The sequence below is a fragment of the Camelina sativa genome, chromosome 3 (genome assembly GCF_030686135.1).
Source record: "Camelina sativa cultivar CO46 ecotype springtype chromosome 3, ASM3068613v1".
In the NCBI taxonomy this organism is placed as follows: domain Eukaryota; kingdom Viridiplantae; phylum Streptophyta; class Magnoliopsida; order Brassicales; family Brassicaceae; genus Camelina; species Camelina sativa.
The window spans coordinates 31,166,927-31,186,035 of NC_141882.1; the positions used below are offsets into that span (position 1 = coordinate 31,166,927).

Here is a 19,109-nt window from a genome sequence, read left to right on the forward strand (position 1 = left end):
TGATCATGATTCCTCTATTTCTGTTATTATGTGACGCTCTCGCTTTTAGTTGAATTTTTTTACATTTTCTATTATTATTTTCTCCTCATTTTTAAAGTATTTATTAATGCATTTGAACTTGGTTTTTAATTTCTTTATTTTACAATAATAGAATCTATTTTACACAATCAGCGATAGTAAAAAAAAATACTAGTATCATCCTATTATGGTTTCCTATCTCTTTATTCTATTTTTAATGCTTGCTTATAGTTGATTTTTTTAACTTTTTTTTATTAGTTTCTTGAAGAAAAAAAAATAATCATAGTTAATGTATATTATTTGGAAATTAACACTTTCATATTTGACTCATAGTTAAATGTATTAGATCTTGCACAAAATAATAAAAAATATCCCTCTCTGAATTGTTGTTAAATGAAACAGTAATTGGATTTTTGTAGTCTTACAAATTACCAATGAGATTCTTTATTTTGGTACCATTTACCCTTTATTATTTACCAATGAGAATACTTTTTCTGGTATTTATTACTTATCATTCTAGAGAGATTTTTTTTTGTTTTACATTACTTGTTATTTTTATTTTTAATGTAATTTTTACAATGAATTTCTAAATATAACTTTATTAATAAAATAGGTAATACAATAAATTATTTGTGAGATTAAAGTTGTTAATTTATACAATTTTTTTGTTTACGTGAAGTTTTCTAAAATGATAAGTAAATAAAAACGGATGAATTAGTATTTTGTGTTGTTCTAAAAAAAAATTTGTTCTTCTCAAATTCACGCGAGGAAGTGAAGAGAAGCGCATGTGTCATGCACGAAGATTGATGAATCTCTCAACTTTGAACCTAACTATCACTTTTAAGTGATCACAAGTTGACATTTTTTTTTTCTTTTTTGAAGATTTAAGATTTAAGTAATTAACCGACCATCTATTTATTTCCGTTTTATTACTTATTCGTGGATTTCTATAATCAACGACAGCGATTGAGTATCCGATCATATTTTAATTTTTAAACCCGTAAGAGTTTTACTGTTTATGTATACAAAGTTTTAGTTTTACTAAAGATGTGGTAATAAAGTAGCACATCTCTTTGCAATACATAGATGACTACATTGCAATTTTTACTTTGATTGTTTCTGTCATCCTTTTTAGCTTCACAAACTATTGTATTTGGATTACCCAAATTTATTAATATAATTGCTTTTCGATAAAAAAAAATACAATTTTCTAAATTATGTTTCATCCATCATAGTTTTTAATATCTGTTTCAAATTCATCCAAATTTAGAAAGAAAACAATGTTTAGGAGTGATAATTCTTTTTTGAAAATCATCAAGGTATTGTAATTTTAAGAAATATAACTAATATTGGTTTAAAGTTTATAGAAAATTGTTAATCACAAAAACAGAATTAATTTTTTTTAAATCTATATATACATTTTTGGAGATATTTATAAAATAAACCTCAAGTTGACACTTATTTACAAGCATTCCATTATCATTAAATAATTAATTTAATAAACAAATTAACTCTACTTATATTTAATTTTTTATATAGAAATTAATTGTTTTAAAAGGTAACAAACATAATTCTAAATGTATACATATTTTATTTCCTTATTTTATAAGGAGGGTGAGTGAAAAGGTATTGTTCTTTAAAAATTTAAAAAACTGATTTGATAAAAAGTGACTTTTAGCCTCACATACTATATTTTACTTTCACGGTTTCGTATGATGAGTTTTTGCGAATTAAAATTTTTTAAACATGTTGCGTGATCCGCCTAGCATGACGGGTTTGGACTATAGAAGTAACACTAAAACTATTAGTATATTTCATATATGTTGTAAATCACTTAGGTTATGGAGATCCATACACGTCCAAGCCCATAAGGCCCATCGGCCACCTCCTCTTAGTCTAAGTCGGTTTAGTAGTCCTATTATGTTGGGCTTTGTAACCTACTATATAATATACTCTTTATTTCGATATGATTAATAAGAATAAGAAGAGAATACAACCTCTTGTTTCTCTAGTTTCACAATACGTTATCAACACGAGGTCGCTCTAAAACCCTAAACGAAAAATCCCTAAAACCCTAAAGCCACCGCACATCTTCTCTTGTTTGTCCAAGCTCTCAACCGGATCAAGTTCGTGATTGTTCAAGCTTGGCGATCGGTTCTAGTTCGTGATCAGTCCGAGGTTAGTGATAAAACTCAAGGTATATTCGAGATCTTTAGCTCCCACATCAATTCCAGTCAACCCCAATCGATGGAAGGTAAACAATCAAACCACCTTCGAGCATAGATGTATATCGAACCTGATTTTAACCTACTAGAACCCTAAAATCTGCAATTACACAATCAACAAATCAAAACCCTAAAACCCTAAAACTTTAAAATTTGATTGCTATGAGGTTTTAGGATTGTTTGTAATTAAAGTGATTATACCTTGCTTAAAAAATCTGGTTGTTGTTGATTGCTTGTTTAAATTCGATTGCATGAAATCTTAAAACTAAAACCTAAAATAAAAAAAGAGAAAAATATTAAGCAGTTTGTTATATGGTTTAAATCTGATCATCATTGATTGTTTGCTAAAAATCAAAACACAAAATTAGGATAACTTCCAAATTAATTCTTTAGCCTTATCTCAAGTATATTTAGCAAAATTTAAATATACTAGAAATTATCCTAAAAGCGTAGAAAATATTTCATAAAACTTTGTCTTAATCCTAACTAGAAAAAGAAATTCAATCTAGAGAAAAAGGAAAAACTTAATAAAAGGAAAACCTTGCATGCTAGATCATAAATTTATCTAGGATTGTTTTCATGCATACAATTAGCCACGAAATTATGTAATAAAAGACAAGACATTATTTACTAAAAAACGACATGTTTTGGTCTTAAATACTGCATGACCTAGACGAAAATAAATCCATGGTTCGGTCTTAAAATACCGCATGACCTAGACTAAAATAATCGGCATGGTTCGGTCTTAAATACCGCATGGCCTAAGACTAAAACGATTGCATGGTTTGGTCTCAAATACTGCACGATAATAATCGGGTGCTTATTTTCTATTTTATAGATGTCAAAGATCAACAATCTCAAATATGCTGCACTTAATGTCTCTGGAGACAACTATTTACAATGGGCATTGGATACTAAGATTATCTTGAAATCAAAGGATCTATGTGAATGTATCAAGGATGGTAATGATACCAACGAAAAAGAAAGATACAAGGCGATTTTGCTTATACGCCATCACCTTAATGAGAGTCTCAAGAACCAGTACCTTACCATTGAGAATCCTCTTGACCTTTGGACAGAGTTGAAAAACAGATATGGACACCAAAAGACAGTGCTCCTACCAAAGACTCAATTTGATTGGAAAAATCTAAGGATCCAGGATTTTAAATCCGTGGATGAGTATAATTCAGAGCTATTTAAGATAGTCTCGATCTTGAAGTTATGTGGTAAGGAGGTTACTGAGGAAGACTTGCTAGAGAAAACATTCTCAACCTTTCACACTAATAACATACTGCTTCAGCAACAATATCGTCAAAAAGGCTTTAAGACATATGCAAGTCTAATCTCTTGTTTGCTACTTGCTAAGCAAAAAAATGAGTTATTGCTAATTAAAAGTGCAATGAGACCTCCTGGTTCTGCCCTATTACCAGAAGCACACAAGGTTGATATGATCAAGAAAGAGCCTAAAGAGATTAAAGAGTCTAACTACGTCCAAAGAGACAAGTATCACGGCGCCGTGGCCGTGGTAGAGGACGTGGTGGTCGTGGCAATTACCAAGGAAACCATTATGATGGTTATGGCCGTGGGAAACGATCCGACTTTGGTCTTGGTCGAGGTAAAGGCCGCAGAATTTTCAAACCGCAACACAAAACAAAATCGGTTAACCACAGAAGCCAACTTGGTTCATCTCGATGATGAAGGAGATTTCAACCATGAGAATGATGACCAATTGGATTATGAGACTTCGGATTGTCTAGGAGAGGATAATTATTTTTTTTTTAAAAATTGTCTTGATTTAATTTCTATGTTTTATTCTTTGAATTTTATTGGATTATGATTTTGAATTATAATTATGGTTTAAATTCAATTATTTTATTTACTTCAATATATATTTGTTTGTTTTATTACTTTATGTTTAAAACATAAAATTCTTGTCCATTTAAGAAATGGCTGAGGACAAGAACAATGTCAATATTAGTACAATAGTGGGTATAACAAGTTTAATTGAAGGCTATGGCAAAGCACATATTCTTTTATCTAATGACACACATCTTGAACTAAGTGATGTCTTATATTCACCCAGCTCAAAGAGGAGCTTATTAAGTTTCAAAGATATTCGTTTGAATGGTATCTAGAGCCAAATACGGGTGATTTATTTAAGGCTAGATACGCGGATTGTCAGTTTGCTGAATCCAAATTTCCTATATTTGGTGGAGAGACAAACAAGCTGGTCAAAGAAATATCATGGAATCAAACATCCTTAAATTGGAAAGATCCTCAGACTTTAGCATCCAGCTTGTAATGTACCAGTACGTATTGATGTTCAAAAGGAACACAATCAACAAGTTGATATAGAGTCTAAGGCACGTTTGAAACGTGGTAGACCAATAGGTTCCAAAGATAAAAACCCTCAGAAAATGTAAAAAATATGTAAATAAAACCGAGGTTAAGGAAACAATAGACATGACCGTGGCAAATCCTAAGATACCGAATGAGGTTTGGGACGTTGAACCTCAAGGTCCAGAAGGTATTGATAATAATGAGATCTCAATAAATTATATCATGTCTGGAATTCAATGGAACCGAAAAGATGTCAACATCAATGAAATATTTGCATACAAGGTAGCACTTGAAATAAATGAGGATCTGATGTTCATATATTTTACCTTGTTTTCCCTTAGTTTATTCACAACTTTTGCATCTTTTGCTATCCATTTAGGCCATTATTGTGTAGCTTTAGGACTAATCATGCATTAGAGTATAGTTGCATTGCATTTGCATCTTTTCATGCATAAACAGGTGATTTTGGAGCTTAAGGAGCATAGAAGCAATGCTGAGGAGAAGTGAAGTTGTCCTGAGGAGAAAACAAGAGAGTTAAGGCTGTAGAATCAAGGTCCGGAGTCCAACTCGACCGCACCACTCGACCGTGTGCTGAGGAGGACTCGACCGAGTGGAGAATGCACGAGAGAAGCCAGCTCGACCAGCCACTCGACCGAGCACTGGTTGAGTTGACCAAGCCGTTGACCACTTTGACTTTTTGCATTTTTAGGGCTTCCACCTCACCTCCTATATAAGACCCTTGTACTTGCAGCCACAAAAGAGTCCAGCTTTTTTAGAGAGTCTAAAACTTAGTTTTTACCTTTTTTAGATATCCTTCCTTTTGCACTTTTTATTTTAATTTTAGATCTTGTACTTGTTTGAGAGAGAAATACTAGATTCTTATATTTTGTTTGTTTCATAACTTTCAAAGTATTAAGATTTCGAGTTTTATTCCTTCATCAATATTATAGATCTCTGTTTCATCTTTCTAATGATGCAAGTTTCATTATTTTCTGGGTTTTTGACATATTTCACCATGTGTTCTTGTGAGTAGTTTGCTTAGGACCTTGAGGATGGGTTAGGCTGGGTTGATCTTGTGGTTTGTTTGATTTGGTCAAGCTTGATTGTTGTAGATCTCTTCTAGGCTAGATGATCTTAATGCTGATCCTATATCTGAGAGGGTAGGGTTTGATTTCAAGCATCTTAGCATCACACCAATGTCTAAGGAGCATAGATAAGGCTAGATCTAGAGCTTACCATTAGGCTTGCTAAGAGATTAGGAGTCTTGTTTGGTTTGAGATGTATTGCTTAATGCCTGCTTGTGTAGATTCTTTTCTTTGTGAGAACAAGTCTAGAATTGCATAGGTTTGATTGTTTCTTGCCATGAGAGTGGACTAAACATGTATTAGAATAGTATGTCTAGAGATCAGCTCATTGTTTGCTTGAGATTTGTTGACCAAGTTAGATAACCACAATGATTAGCTCAGCCCATGAATCCCTCCTCAAGGCCTTCTTTGTTTATTGAAATCCTAGTCTAAATATCATTGCTTGCTTGTTGTTTGATTGGTTTTAGCATTGCTCTGTTTTTCTTGTGTTGCTCTGTTTTCACGTTTAAGTCTAGCTCGACCACGTACTCGACCTACACTCGGTCGAGTGCTGCTCGAGTTCATCCCCATAACTTGTGTTTTTGATTTGTGATTGTCTTGTTTCATTCCTGTTTCATTTCCATTGCATTCACGTAGTTTCCTGTTCATTACTTGTCTTGCATTAGTTCATTAGCATAGTTTCTATCTTTGTTCTAGTTTCATTATAGCTTTAAGTTGTTTGTTCTGTTTGCATTTAGTATCCTGTTCTAGTTGTTTTTACTTTCTGCATTTCATATCTCATTTTAGGATTGTTAGTGACAAACAATCTTTACAATTGGCTTGACTTAGACTCATATGCACATCTTAATTGTTCACAATCACTCAGATAGGATTGACACCTCTTATACTGCAACTGCATAAGGGGAATTGAAACACCCTGACTTCTATTCATTCCATACATCATCATTCCATACATCATTCATTCATACACCACAAAGAAAGTCAGTTTCAGGATCATGAACCCACGTCTATATTAGAGTGTACTCAAAGACCAGATTGGTTAAAATGGAATGAAGCCATTTACGTGGAGTTAAATTCATTAAAGAAAAAGAATGTGTTTGGTTTGATCTTAAGGACACCATTCGATATAAAGCCAGTGGGACACAAGTGGGTCTTTGTAAGAAAGAGAAATAAGAATAATGAAATCGTGAGATATAAGGCACGACTTGTAGCATAAGGATTCTCTCAAAGACCCGAAATAGATTATGAGGAGACATACTCCCCTATGATGGATGCAACGACTTTTAGATTTTTAATAAGTTTGGCTATAAGAGAAAAAACTTGATTTGCGGCTAATGGATGTAGTGACCGCATATTTATATGGTCCACTGGATAATGAAATTTATATGAGATTACCAGAGGGTATTGAGCTCAAAGATAAGAGTGGTTCTTGAGAACAATACTGCATAAGGCTAAACAAATCTCTTTATGGACTGAAACAAAGTGGGCGAATGTTGTCAAAGCAGGTTTGGACTATAGAGCCAACACTAAAACTATTAGTTTATTTCATATATGTTGTAAATCACTTAGGATGGATCTCCATAACCGGCTCATACACGTCCAAGCCCATAAGGCCCATCAGCCACCTCCTTTTAGTCTAAGTCGGTTTAGTAGTCCTATTATGTTTGGGCTTTGTAAACTACTATATAATGTACTCTTTATTCGATAAGATTAATAAGAATAAGAAGAGAATACAACCTCTTGTTTCTCTAGTTTCACAACAATATACTATAGATTTGTAGTCATAGTTTAGAAAATTAACTTATAAATTATTTAGTATATGAACTACAAAATAATACACATACTAGAACACATTCTTAATATTCCAAAAAAAAAAAATTGTATATACATAAAAATATATACTAACATACCATATATGCATATACATCTGTTTAATTATAGAAAACAAAATTAAGTGTTTTAAAATTTTATGTTCTATCAAATAACAAATTTAATGTAATTAGGTTAATTAGATAAAATTTTTATGTATAAAACGTAAGAAGAAGAAAAAATATTCTAAACAAAATTATAAATTAATTAGATAAAATTTAATTAATTGGGGATTTAAAAACTAATAATTTAAAAATATTATTTAAAACACATTATTTTATAATTTAGTTTTCGCGGTATACTGCAGGTGAAACCCTAGTATGTATTAAAAATAAATCTTGGATTAAAAAGAATAATTCCATACTTCATTTATTCCATATAAATAATGTTGTTATTGATTTGTTTTCATTAACATATATGCTTAAGTTTACATTTTTGGTTTGTCCAAAAAAAATAGTTTTTGTTTTTGGCAAGAGTCTATATTTTATTTTAAACTAGCGGATCTTTCAAGAAACTAACCTTCATACATTTGCGTCATGTAATCATTTGACCAAATTAAAATCTAACAATCCGTAGTCTACGATAAAATAATAAGTAAACATATATACAATTTTACTTTAATTTCATCAAATTAAATAGCATGGTAGTTATCTAAAAAACGCTCCCAGACACTAATATCGAGGAATTTTTTCGAATCATATTTTCCGGCGTCGGCGAATCTTTAAATCGCCGGCGTCGGAACCCTTCTTTCTCCCTTGCTTTCGACTTCTTGTTCTCTTCGTCTTTCATTTTTTTTTCGGCGTGTTTCTCAATCTTTTCGAATGTATTCACCCTCCTAATCTTTATTGAAACATGGTAGAAGATGGAAGATGTTCAAACTGAAATCCTACAAGACACCAAAAGATCTTCCATCATTTGTAATCTCATCAAGGTTCTGCATCCTCGTGGAAGACTCATGTAGTCTTTATCCTTACCCTTCTTATAATCTTTTACTTTTAAGTTGTAAGAACCCCCTCATTTGAGGTTTTAAGTTTAATAAAAGTTGTTTGACCAAAAAAAAAGAAGTAAACATATACAAAATGATAAATACATGTATAGCGCTATGTGATGCGAGCACTAGCTAAATCATCCCCTATATAATAAAACAAAAATTTGTTTTGTAGACTATATAATTTTAATAAGTTGGTTACAAATATGTTATAGATTAATTGGTTACAAGTTAAATAGTGGGTGCAACTTTAATTTATTTCCAAAAATCTTAAAGAAAATATTCTAAAAAATCATTTGATATCATCTAACTTGCCATATTAATTTTGTTTATTAAATTATTCATCCATATTAAAATATTTTTGATATCTAACTTAATATATTAAGTTGTTAATTATCATTATACTTCACCACTCATTTTTATATATGAGTCTATTTTGTGAAACAAATAAATTATCACATTATTTATTATAATTAAAAAAATAGTTTTATTTCCGGATATATCATAAGTTGAATTTTTAAAAATAAATATAAATCTTTCAATCTATAAAATATTCAAACATTAGTAATATTATTCTTTAAAAATAATATATATTGAATTTAAAATTTTACTGAGTAACGGGTCAAAATTTGAATATGTAAATTCAATTTCATATTTTTTGTTGAATTTTACAGTTTTATATAATATAATAAACTTTAAATAGTTGTAAAAAAACTTTAAATAATTTATTTTGAGATATTTTTAAAATATTGAAACTTGATATAAAAGTTAAAACAATTTGGTATAATTTAAAATTATAATATGAATGAATTTCAAAAAACCAAGTATATTAAAACAAAAAATCTAACAATATATTAAAGTACTCATAATATAATAACTCGCTTTTTAAAAACCAAATTTACAAAATTATGTATTATAATGTCATTCAAGTTATGATATAGAATATACATTATTGAAATAACTTCACATACATAAACTAATACAACATATTAAAATTTTCTTTTAAAATAGAAAATAGATAAAATTTTGTATAAAATATAATTTAACCAGTGTATTTATCTAAAATCATTAACAATATAAAACTTACAAAATATGTATCTTTTTCAAGCCATCATATTTAGCATATGATTTTATTGCATAATATTTTATTCCAAAAATAATTTAAAATAATCATATAAATTATATTTTATATAAAAATTATAATATAAATAAAATAAAATTCAACCCGTGCTCTAACACGGGTTTAATCTAGTGCCATGATATTATTCTTAAATCTCATTATTGTTTGCTAAGTGATAACGTCGTGTACATGTGCTGTGATGTCACATTATATGAACATTTTGTGCCGGTCGACTCCAATTTATTTAAAAAAAAAGAAAAAAAAAAACAATTTGGATCTTTCTTCCTATGTGCCAATGGAATATTCGAACAATTTGGTATGTCTTAATCCATCTAAGTCAATACTCAAACAGGCGTGAGTGATAGTCTAATTGCTCGAATATATTAATTAGGTACTCACTTTTTCTTTAATCTATTGCAAAATTTATTAATTTCATTTTCAGGGGATAATTTACATATGCATTTTTTTTTCTTTCTTCACCATCACATAAGATAAGATTCCTTTGGATTATAGGATATATTGATATGTCCTGAGTACATTATAAACCTAAATTTTATTGCAAAAGATCAAAAACCAAATACTAAAAGCTTAAATAAAAGTCGAAAATCTAAAAGCCAAGTAAGAAACTAATGACATGCATTTAAAAGCCTTGTCAAATATAATTTTATATGAAATAGAAGTTCGTTTAGAGTTGGAAATGCATCATGCATGTACAATGAAACTAGCATATTTTGTTTGCGTGTTTGAAATTATATTTTCTGAAATGGAATTATAAACACCGCTTTCGTACACTCCTTAATTACGTATGAATTATGATGTATCGCGGTGTCTTATTAAGATGAGTTTTTTTTTGTTTGTTGACTTTTTAGTATTGCTAAATACTTTTTTCTTCTCACTATGAATAATGCTGAATTATAATGATAAACTGATTATAAGGTATGCTGGTTAGCTGATAATTTGGTTAACGTATTAGGTGATAATTGAAGTCCATTATCAGGAAGAAGATGAGTTTGGGAAGAAAGGACAAGTGTGAAAACACTTCCTTTTGTTCCTTTTTTATTAAAAGAGCTTTTGTTGCTGTCAAAAAAAGAAAACAAAAGGAGCTTTTTAATTTGTTAATTTGACAGCATCCTTTAATTAAAACACTTTTATAAGTGGGATGCTTCACGGAAGCAATATTGCATGGTACGTGGTGGTGGTGCCTTATGACATATATCCGATTCAACTAAAAGATGTATATATGGAAGAGTGAGAGTATCGTGGTTAATGCCGTTGAAAGCTTTTGAGCACAAATACTGTATATACATTTAACTAAAAATCATTTAAAACAAAATTCAAATACTTTTGTTTTCCTTGGATTTAACCTAACCTTTTCTAGATCCTTCATTTTTTTCTAATGAGTCTTCACGTGATTATCATAATAGTGTGGCGATGGAGTTTTTGAAAAAATATTGATGCATGGTTAGCTGTGAAAATATATATTGTGATGTATAAAATCTAGCTACCGAGCTAATTGAAAGAAATGAACGATTAATATGAACTGTACGATAAATTTGGAAAACAAAGAGCAACCCTTACTTATCCTGAAGACCAGGCTGACCATACGAAAGTATTGTATTTTCACACCATTTCTAGTAAGCTTATTGCATATATATATAAACAAGATCCAGTTGTAAACAAAATTAAAGAACATAACCGAAAAGAGAAAATTAAAAAAGGATTTGCAGTAATTTTTTGTTGATAAAACTATATTTAAGATGACTACATCGAAAGGATTTGCAGTATCACTACAAGAAAGACGTACATTGTTAGCTCGGAAAATATGCTATCATATGTAATACATAGCGATTTCATAAATGCTATGATATCGGCAGCTATGGTAGATACCTATCTACGATAGTTTTATTTTCTAAGCTATAATAAGTTCATATACAATAGCATTAGTTAAATGTTTTAATTTAGTTTTTTCGTAGCAATATCTGAATGCCGTTATTTATTTTTTCATAACCATTTATAAAAAAATTTAATTTTTTCTAACAACTCAAATTGGGTGCTATGATATATCATTGTACAATAGCAAATATTTATTGCCGTAAATTATGTTTTCATAACTCTTTTTCGTGTTGTATTATTTTATTACATAACTAAGTTTATTCGCTATGATATAACGTCTTTTTTTTGCTATTGTAGTTGCATAAAAAAAATTTCTCCTGCTATTATATTGATGACTTAGTGCTATCTTTTAAAATAGAACATGCTATCATATATAATATATATAATCTGTAATTTCAGAGAAAGAAACCATTTATATAACATCTCAAAATCATTCTGAATAACATCCCAAACACAATTCCAAATCCAAAATGCAAAACATAAAATATTCCAAATTCGAAATACATAAGACTAGTCTTAAACTAGCTGGACCAAAGTTGCTTCATCCCCTGCAATAATGGACATTGTCTTATATCAGTTTTGCACATGAAATACTAAAAGCACAAGCATCACAGTAAATAATACTTACCAAAAGCACAAGCATCAGTTTACAACAGTCAATAGATGACCAACTGATCAATTGGCCATGCGATAGATGAACCAAGTGTATCTCTCATATACTCAATCTCATCTGATGGCCTCCAAACCGCTGTGTCATCTACCTTGACTATATCTATCCAAACTCGCACAACGTTAGGACCCAAGCGAACACAGTGTATCTTTTGCTCTGGATCAGTTGAATGCACCCGTCCTTCAGCAACAACCCGCTTCTTTTCGCTAATATCCATTAACTTACACTTCTGATTTTCCTTGATAGCTCCATTTTTTCGCTGACAATTTGACAATATCAACCAATTACTACAGGAATGAGACATAACCATAATCAACTTCTCAGAACATATAAATTAATATAACTTACCGGAGATCTTCGAAGAGGTGACTATGCAGCTGTTTGAGTTTCCATTGCATTAGATTTTGGAACTGTTCTTGGAGACTTCTCGCATGATGCTGAGGTTTGTGTCTTATGCGATTTAGATGCAGACTTTTGAGTAGGAGATAACTGACCTGTTGCATCTAGGTTGTTTTCAAAGACAACTTTGGTGACAGGCCATGCTACAAAAGATAGTAAACAGTCCTCTATGTATGTCACATCTTTTGTAGGCCTCCAAATAAATGTGTTGGGTTCGTGTACCACATCAACAAAAACTTTTACACCCTTTGGTCCGAGTGGAAGTCCATTCACCAAAGCTTTCTGATCTTGTGTGTTCCAACGGCCTTCAGCAACAACTACATCATCGTCAGACAGATCAAGTAGTTTGCATTTGTTCAAAGAATTGGTTCTTGTGCCCTATGAAAAACATTAACAAATCACTCAAGTATTCTAGATGATCTATAATATGTACAAACTTATTAATTAATAAACAAGATAGAAACTTTACAAGTGGTGCCATATCTTCTTCGTGGTCCCACTGTTCTAGACTAACACACTTCGTGGCAGGCCATGCAATCATGTGCCCAACATATTCTTCAATCGTGAACATTTCACTAGCAGATCTCCAAAGGAATGCTTCGGGTACAGTGGCAGTGTCAACCAATACTTTATAATCTAAAGGACCTAAACGAATCCCATTCACAACATCATCTGGATCCGTCGATATAATACGTCCCTCAACAACATTCGTAGCATCACCAGCCCAGTCAATCAAAATACACTTTGGTTGTGATTTTTTGTTCACACTCTACGCAAATTTAGATTATTAAAAACAAAATCAGAGTGTATAATTATAAAGAAATCAATATAATGGATTATTAATCACCTACCCTTGCAGCGGAGTTTTCACCAACTTCAACTTCTTGTCTCTGTAACATGCAAGAAAAATATCAAACAAAGTTTACATCATTATCCATCAGCTTATTGAACAAATAGAATAGTGCATTACCTGGTTCTTCAGATTGAAAATTTCATTTTGTAGTTCAGTAATCTTGTGCTTGAGCTTAATTTGATTCTCTTCCATTTCAGCGAAACACTTGTGCTTAACTTGGAAACAAGCTAATTTGGTCTTACTCATATTTCTGCCCATTGCCCTCATTCGACCGGGATTATCTGGTCCTAACAGTTGGCTAAGTGTATCTTGTCCTTCATTTGTTGCAACTGATGGATGATCAGAACTAACAAGCCTCATCCATACCCTTGTAACAAGATGGTCAACTACAACACTGGCTGAGTGACGATCAATGTTACGACAGTCCATGCAAGGACATATAATCATATCACCATCTCCCAAATCAGCAGCCACAACTCGTACAAAATTTGAAGCCCCTCTCTCGTAAGTTGGATCAGCTCTTCATTGCATAATTGAAGAGAAAAAAAAAAGTAAACTCTCTAAACCCCTACTTAAGCTAGCCTAACCTGTATAATTTATGCAATGATATACCTGCAAAGATGCACCCAATCCTTGTCCACCATTATATGATCTAACCTTACTACATAAACAACATATACGATTTATTGACAGAATCTTAGACATGAATCACAATCACAAACACATATATCGCATATATTAAATCAATAACAATCACAAACACAAAACAGTATTTAGACAACTATATCAGATATATTAAATCAATAGCAATCAAAAACAGAAAACAGTATTTAGAAACAACCAAACAGAGAAAAAAAAAAAACAAGATATACACTTAGCAAGATTGTTCGATACACATAAGAGACGAAAAGAAAGAAGCTACTAACCTGTCCTGTAAATGGAGATAAATAAAAGCTTGTTCAGTTCCAAGATGTACACTTAGCAACACTTGCAAAACATAATTAGAGAAAGAGTATAAGTTTCAATTGGATACTTAAACAAAATCGAAGAGACTAATTGGATACATAACTAATCGGATACTAATGAGCTCTAATACAATTAAACAAATCTATTGCATGTCGAAAAATAACTGTGTATTGTTCCAATTTCATAACTGTGAATCAATTTCATAACAAATCGGGTACTAATATGCTCTGAATCAATTGAAAAAATCTATTGAATGTCCAAAAATCAAAACTTATATAAAACAATCATATGAGGAAGCAAACAACCTTCGAGTGGAGCTCAAATCCAGAACTTAACTCCGGCGGTACTTCAGAGGGCGGTGACGGCGACGGCGAATTGGTGTGTGTAAGAGATTTACGGGTAACTGGGTGAAGTGTAGGAGAGAGACTCGAACAAACCAACCTTCAACTGAGATTAAGTCCGGCGGTGCTTCAGAGGGCGGCGACGGGGAGTTTATTAACGGAATTGCCTCTCGAGATTTTAGGGTTTCAGCAACCAAAAGAGAAAAGGGGTGAAGTGAAGGAGAGAGAGTGCGATAAAGTGTTTAATATTTTTATTTTTTGGTAAAATTTGCTAAGTGTTTGGCGGAATAAGTGATTTTAGTTCCCACTTCTTAAAAAAACTATTATAGCGTTTAAACAATGCTATCATATGGTAACCAAATTATAAACTCAACTTCGGTAGCAGTTTTGAAAATCGTGCTATTACGAGGTGGTATCAATGTATATATTTTGTAGTGATATATGTTTCTTCTTGACGCTCCTCATAACAATCGTCTTATTCGTTGGAGTCAACTCTGTTGATTTGTCGAAATGTAGAAACTTTGATCCTATCGGAGGAATCCCTCAAGACTGCAGTTAGGAATGATGAGCAATGTAGAAAACTATGACGAAGGAATAAGACGACGACCTGGATTATAAGCCGAGGTCCTGAATCTCCTGATAGTTAATCAATTATATAAGTTTATAAAGATTATAATTTTTGTAAAATTATGATTTTCATATGAAAATATTGTTTGCAAAAAAATAAATATTATAATTATTCAATTTTTATTGATGAAAATCAGTAATCTTAACAAAACAAAAAAAAATCATTATTTTTGCTTGGCGACCCGAGGTCCTGATAGTTGTATGAACTCAATTAGTTGGCTAAAAGGCATCCAATTGTCATTTACCGGAAAAAGTGACAAGAATATCGATTTCCAAACTTATATGAATTGAAATCCTTGCACAGATTAAGTAGTCAAAACACGAGACGATTAAACCGGCTAAAGTTCCAAACAAAACATACGTGACTTGTCTACGTAAAGTTCCAAATTATCCTTTTTTGTTTTCAACCAAACATTAATTAGAAAACTACTCCTACCTACAAAGGAATTATCAGCAAAAGAGTGCAGGAAGACCCGGTTAAGTCAAGTTCCAAACTACTACCTTGTAAATTAAAACAAGAAGACCATGGACACTTGGTTCAAAGGCAGCAGAATTACTCGTTTCGTTGTTAGTTGTAAACTAGTAACAGAGAAAACAACTGCGGTAAGAATAATGTTTAAGAAATACATTTTTGATTTTGGGTTTTCAAGTTACAGTTTGGTGCTTACATAGTAATAATTACGTGCTTCTTCTCCTTCCACAATACCTTGCGTTTACACTTACACATGATTACAACAAAACATTACACTTTTTTTTTTGGTAAATACAAAACATTACACTTTTTGCAGAGACGTTCGCTTTTTTTTTCTTTAATATATATTTCTTTATTTTTGTGTTGCCTTTTTTGCTGGGGGTTTCACTCGCAGGCAAGTTTAGTGCCGAAACTTGTGAGACAGATAGCAAAAGCCTGAAATGCAGAAAGAGGCTGCCTATAATCCATTGTGAAAGTGTCATCTCCCACTTTGCCAAACTGTAGAAGAACTGTTTCTTCATCGCCTTTACCGCTCGGTTGACTTTGGTCCACGGTCGCAACCAACTGAAAGTTCTTGACAGACGCAACAGTTACTCGTCCATGGAAATTGAGACACCAGCATTGCAAGTGCTCGTGCCATCTCGGAGCTTTGTTCTTTAGTATTGTGAAGCTGGAACCATCCTTGTTGGGTTTTTTCATTATTTTGGTTACATCACATGGATTCTGGTCGAAACAGAGTCCAGCGGATGATGACGAAGAGGATGAGGAGGATGGGCATCGGAGTGTGCTTACCATTCTTCTTGGACCTCTTGATTTCAAGAGGTTGAATTTATAAGAAACATGACCGACTTCAAAGTTGCCTGCTGGAACTTGAGGGCTAATCTGCTTCGATGCAAATCTGCGACTGGCTTTGCCGTTTGAAGGCTTCGCTCCGTTATGTGGCGGTTGGCTATCGTATACTGTAAAGTTGGTCCCAAGAAAATCTGATCTGCAAAAGTTTCCAAAAAAATTATCAAGGAAACCGGAGACCTACCAAGATCAACTCGAAAGAGCTAGAAGATATACATTAGAAACATTTACATTTATCTCCTATATTATTTAAATTTGTATTTATCTTAGAATAGGAAACTTAGCCTTATCATATTTCTACCATTATGTATAAATATCTATCTTATGTTAATGAATAGATCAAGCCTTTCTAAATTATATCAAAAATAAACATGAACCTTAGATTTCAAGCCACCACTCATATTCTAAGCCAAAAAACACCAAGATTTCAGTTCCAAGAGTGGCAAAAACAAATTTAAAATTTCTGAGAAGGGAGAAGGCAATCTTGCTTTACAGATTAAATGACCGCCAAGGATATTCAGTGTTGCACACATTGATAATACCTTAATTTTCCAACGTATGCATTACTTCCTTGAGAGAAATCATCAGCATCAAGTGATATGATGTACTCAGTATAAGCACCGGTCCTGAACCTCCGTGCCGCCAGAAGAAACTTCCTTTATCAGTGAATGCTGGTAAACAGAAGATACTAAAGGAAATTAGTAAATGCAGAGTCTAAAAGATAAACTAGCCGTAGTATAATAAGCAACATTTTAAAGCCAAGAAAGAATCCTACCGGATAACTAAATGAAGTATAATCGAAAATCACTTGAACTTGTTCCAAAACAACAAAAAGCAATCTGCTCTTAGTTAACCCCACTTGTAAATTATTTAACCTAACCAGACCATTGATGTAACTCAGAATATTATTCAGTGAAGAACTGAATAAAAAGATTATCAAAGCCTTGCAAATTACTCCACTGGTCAACAACTCCTATAATAGACTGAAGCTGGGACTATTCTTCATCATCACCCACCGAGGTCAACAAAAAAGTCAATACTTATTTATGGCAATTGGTTGGTAAGTTCTTTCAATGACCCGACCACTCAAGGCATTACATATTAGGCGAAAGACTGGGACAACTTACATTGTACGCCTAGGAATTCACTAAATCCAATCGTTTTCACACTATTCAAACCAAAAAAACCTAGACTTTTCATTGCCAGATATATAAACTTTTCCAATATTGACCCAATCAACTAATAAGAAGGCAACAAAGGAAAAAAGTGATATTTTGTTTTGGAAATTAACTTACATGGAGTAAGAGCAAGATACAAGTAGAAAGTCGATGTCTTCTTGTTCCTCTTTATCAAGCACTGATTCGAAAACTCTCGAGGACCTGGCTGCATCTCAAAGGAAACACTCAGAAAAATCTCAAATATCATGCCAATCTTTCAATTGCTCTAAACGAAAAAAGCAAACCTACAACTAAAGAAAAGACTCAAATTGTAAAAAAACGTAACCAAAAATAGCAACTTTTTTAATGCATAGAGCAAAAAAACAAAGACCATAAACAAAGACTCCAATTGTAAAAAACATAAACACATCATGAAGTCGTAACTCGCACCAAATTTTTATAAACAAAGCAGTGTGCCTCTAACAGAATCGATTCCTAAAACGATCAGAGAAATCGAAAAAGCCCAAATTTGTGGAAATCAAAAGGTGTCAACCAAACCAAAAAACTTCAATTGACAAAATTTCAAAAGAAGGGAGTTACCAATTTGAGGCAAGAAGGGAAAGTGATTTTGCCGGAGTTGAGAGGCGATCTAGCGAAATCCTGAGTGATCTCTCTCCATTTCTTCGAAACGCAGGCGCAAGTCACTACATCACGGCGTTGTGGCCAACGGTCCTCACTCTCCTCCACGCGACGAATGATCTCGCCTAACAACTCAGGGAGCATCGCCGACCACGACGACGATCCAGCGGCCATGTTCGATGCCGACGGAAGCAGAATCGAATCGGGTTCCGGTGTCGTCGTCTCTCCCTGATGATCCCTAAACGAGTTCGAGATCCTCCGCGAGAGGAGGGACCGTGACAAAGGCATTTGTAAAGAAGAAGAAGGAAGAGAGAAAGAAGAGAGAGAGAAGTTTTCGATCTGGAAATAGAGAGGAGAGAGAAAGAAGAGAGAGAGAGAGGATGAGATGTGTGTTTCTTTTTTTTTGGAAAATCTGATGAGAAAAAAAAAATTAAACAAATTAATACGAACGTGCGAAATCTAGAAGACGGACAGACAGAGTGATATTTTTGGTTAAAGTGACACAGCTTGTGGTATATGAGTAGGTGACAGATCTTTCTAATTGGGCCACGTCGAAAATGTTAAAAACAATCATGACAGACACAGTGTACAAGTATAT

The 19,109-nt window shown here is 32.5% G+C and overlaps 3 protein-coding genes across 3 annotated transcripts in view; 1 reads left to right on the plus strand and 2 right to left on the minus strand.

The window, feature by feature from the left end:
- Positions 1-19,109, minus strand: part of LOC104778406 (protein neprosin) — a 648,080-nt gene that overhangs the window by 608,498 nt on the left and 20,473 nt on the right. The window lies entirely within an intron of this gene.
- On the plus strand, positions 3,082-10,678 carry LOC147947931 (uncharacterized). The gene is made up of 2 exons (XM_087496774.1): positions 3,082-3,858; positions 10,619-10,678. The coding sequence occupies exons 1-2, from the start codon at positions 3,082-3,084 to the stop codon at positions 10,676-10,678; spliced, it is 837 nt and encodes a 278-aa protein (XP_087352900.1).
- Positions 16,010-18,929, minus strand: LOC104778269 (tubby-like F-box protein 7). Its single transcript, XM_010502671.3, is given in 5 exon segments — positions 16,010-16,854; positions 17,258-17,369; positions 17,372-17,386; positions 18,011-18,098; positions 18,473-18,929. Coding segments are annotated over 5 exon segments (1,146 nt in total). The 5' UTR covers positions 18,800-18,929; the 3' UTR covers positions 16,010-16,250.

Bases quoted from the DNA above. Each gene is read 5' to 3' on its own strand.
- LOC147947931 (XM_087496774.1), top strand. From the start codon at position 3,082: ATGTCAAAGATCAACAATCTCAAATATGCTGCACTTAATGTCTCTGGA. The intron at 3,859-10,618 runs GTAAAGGCCGCA...TTAACGTATTAG, and splicing joins CGACTTTGGTCTTGGTCGAG to GTGATAATTGAAGTCCATTA.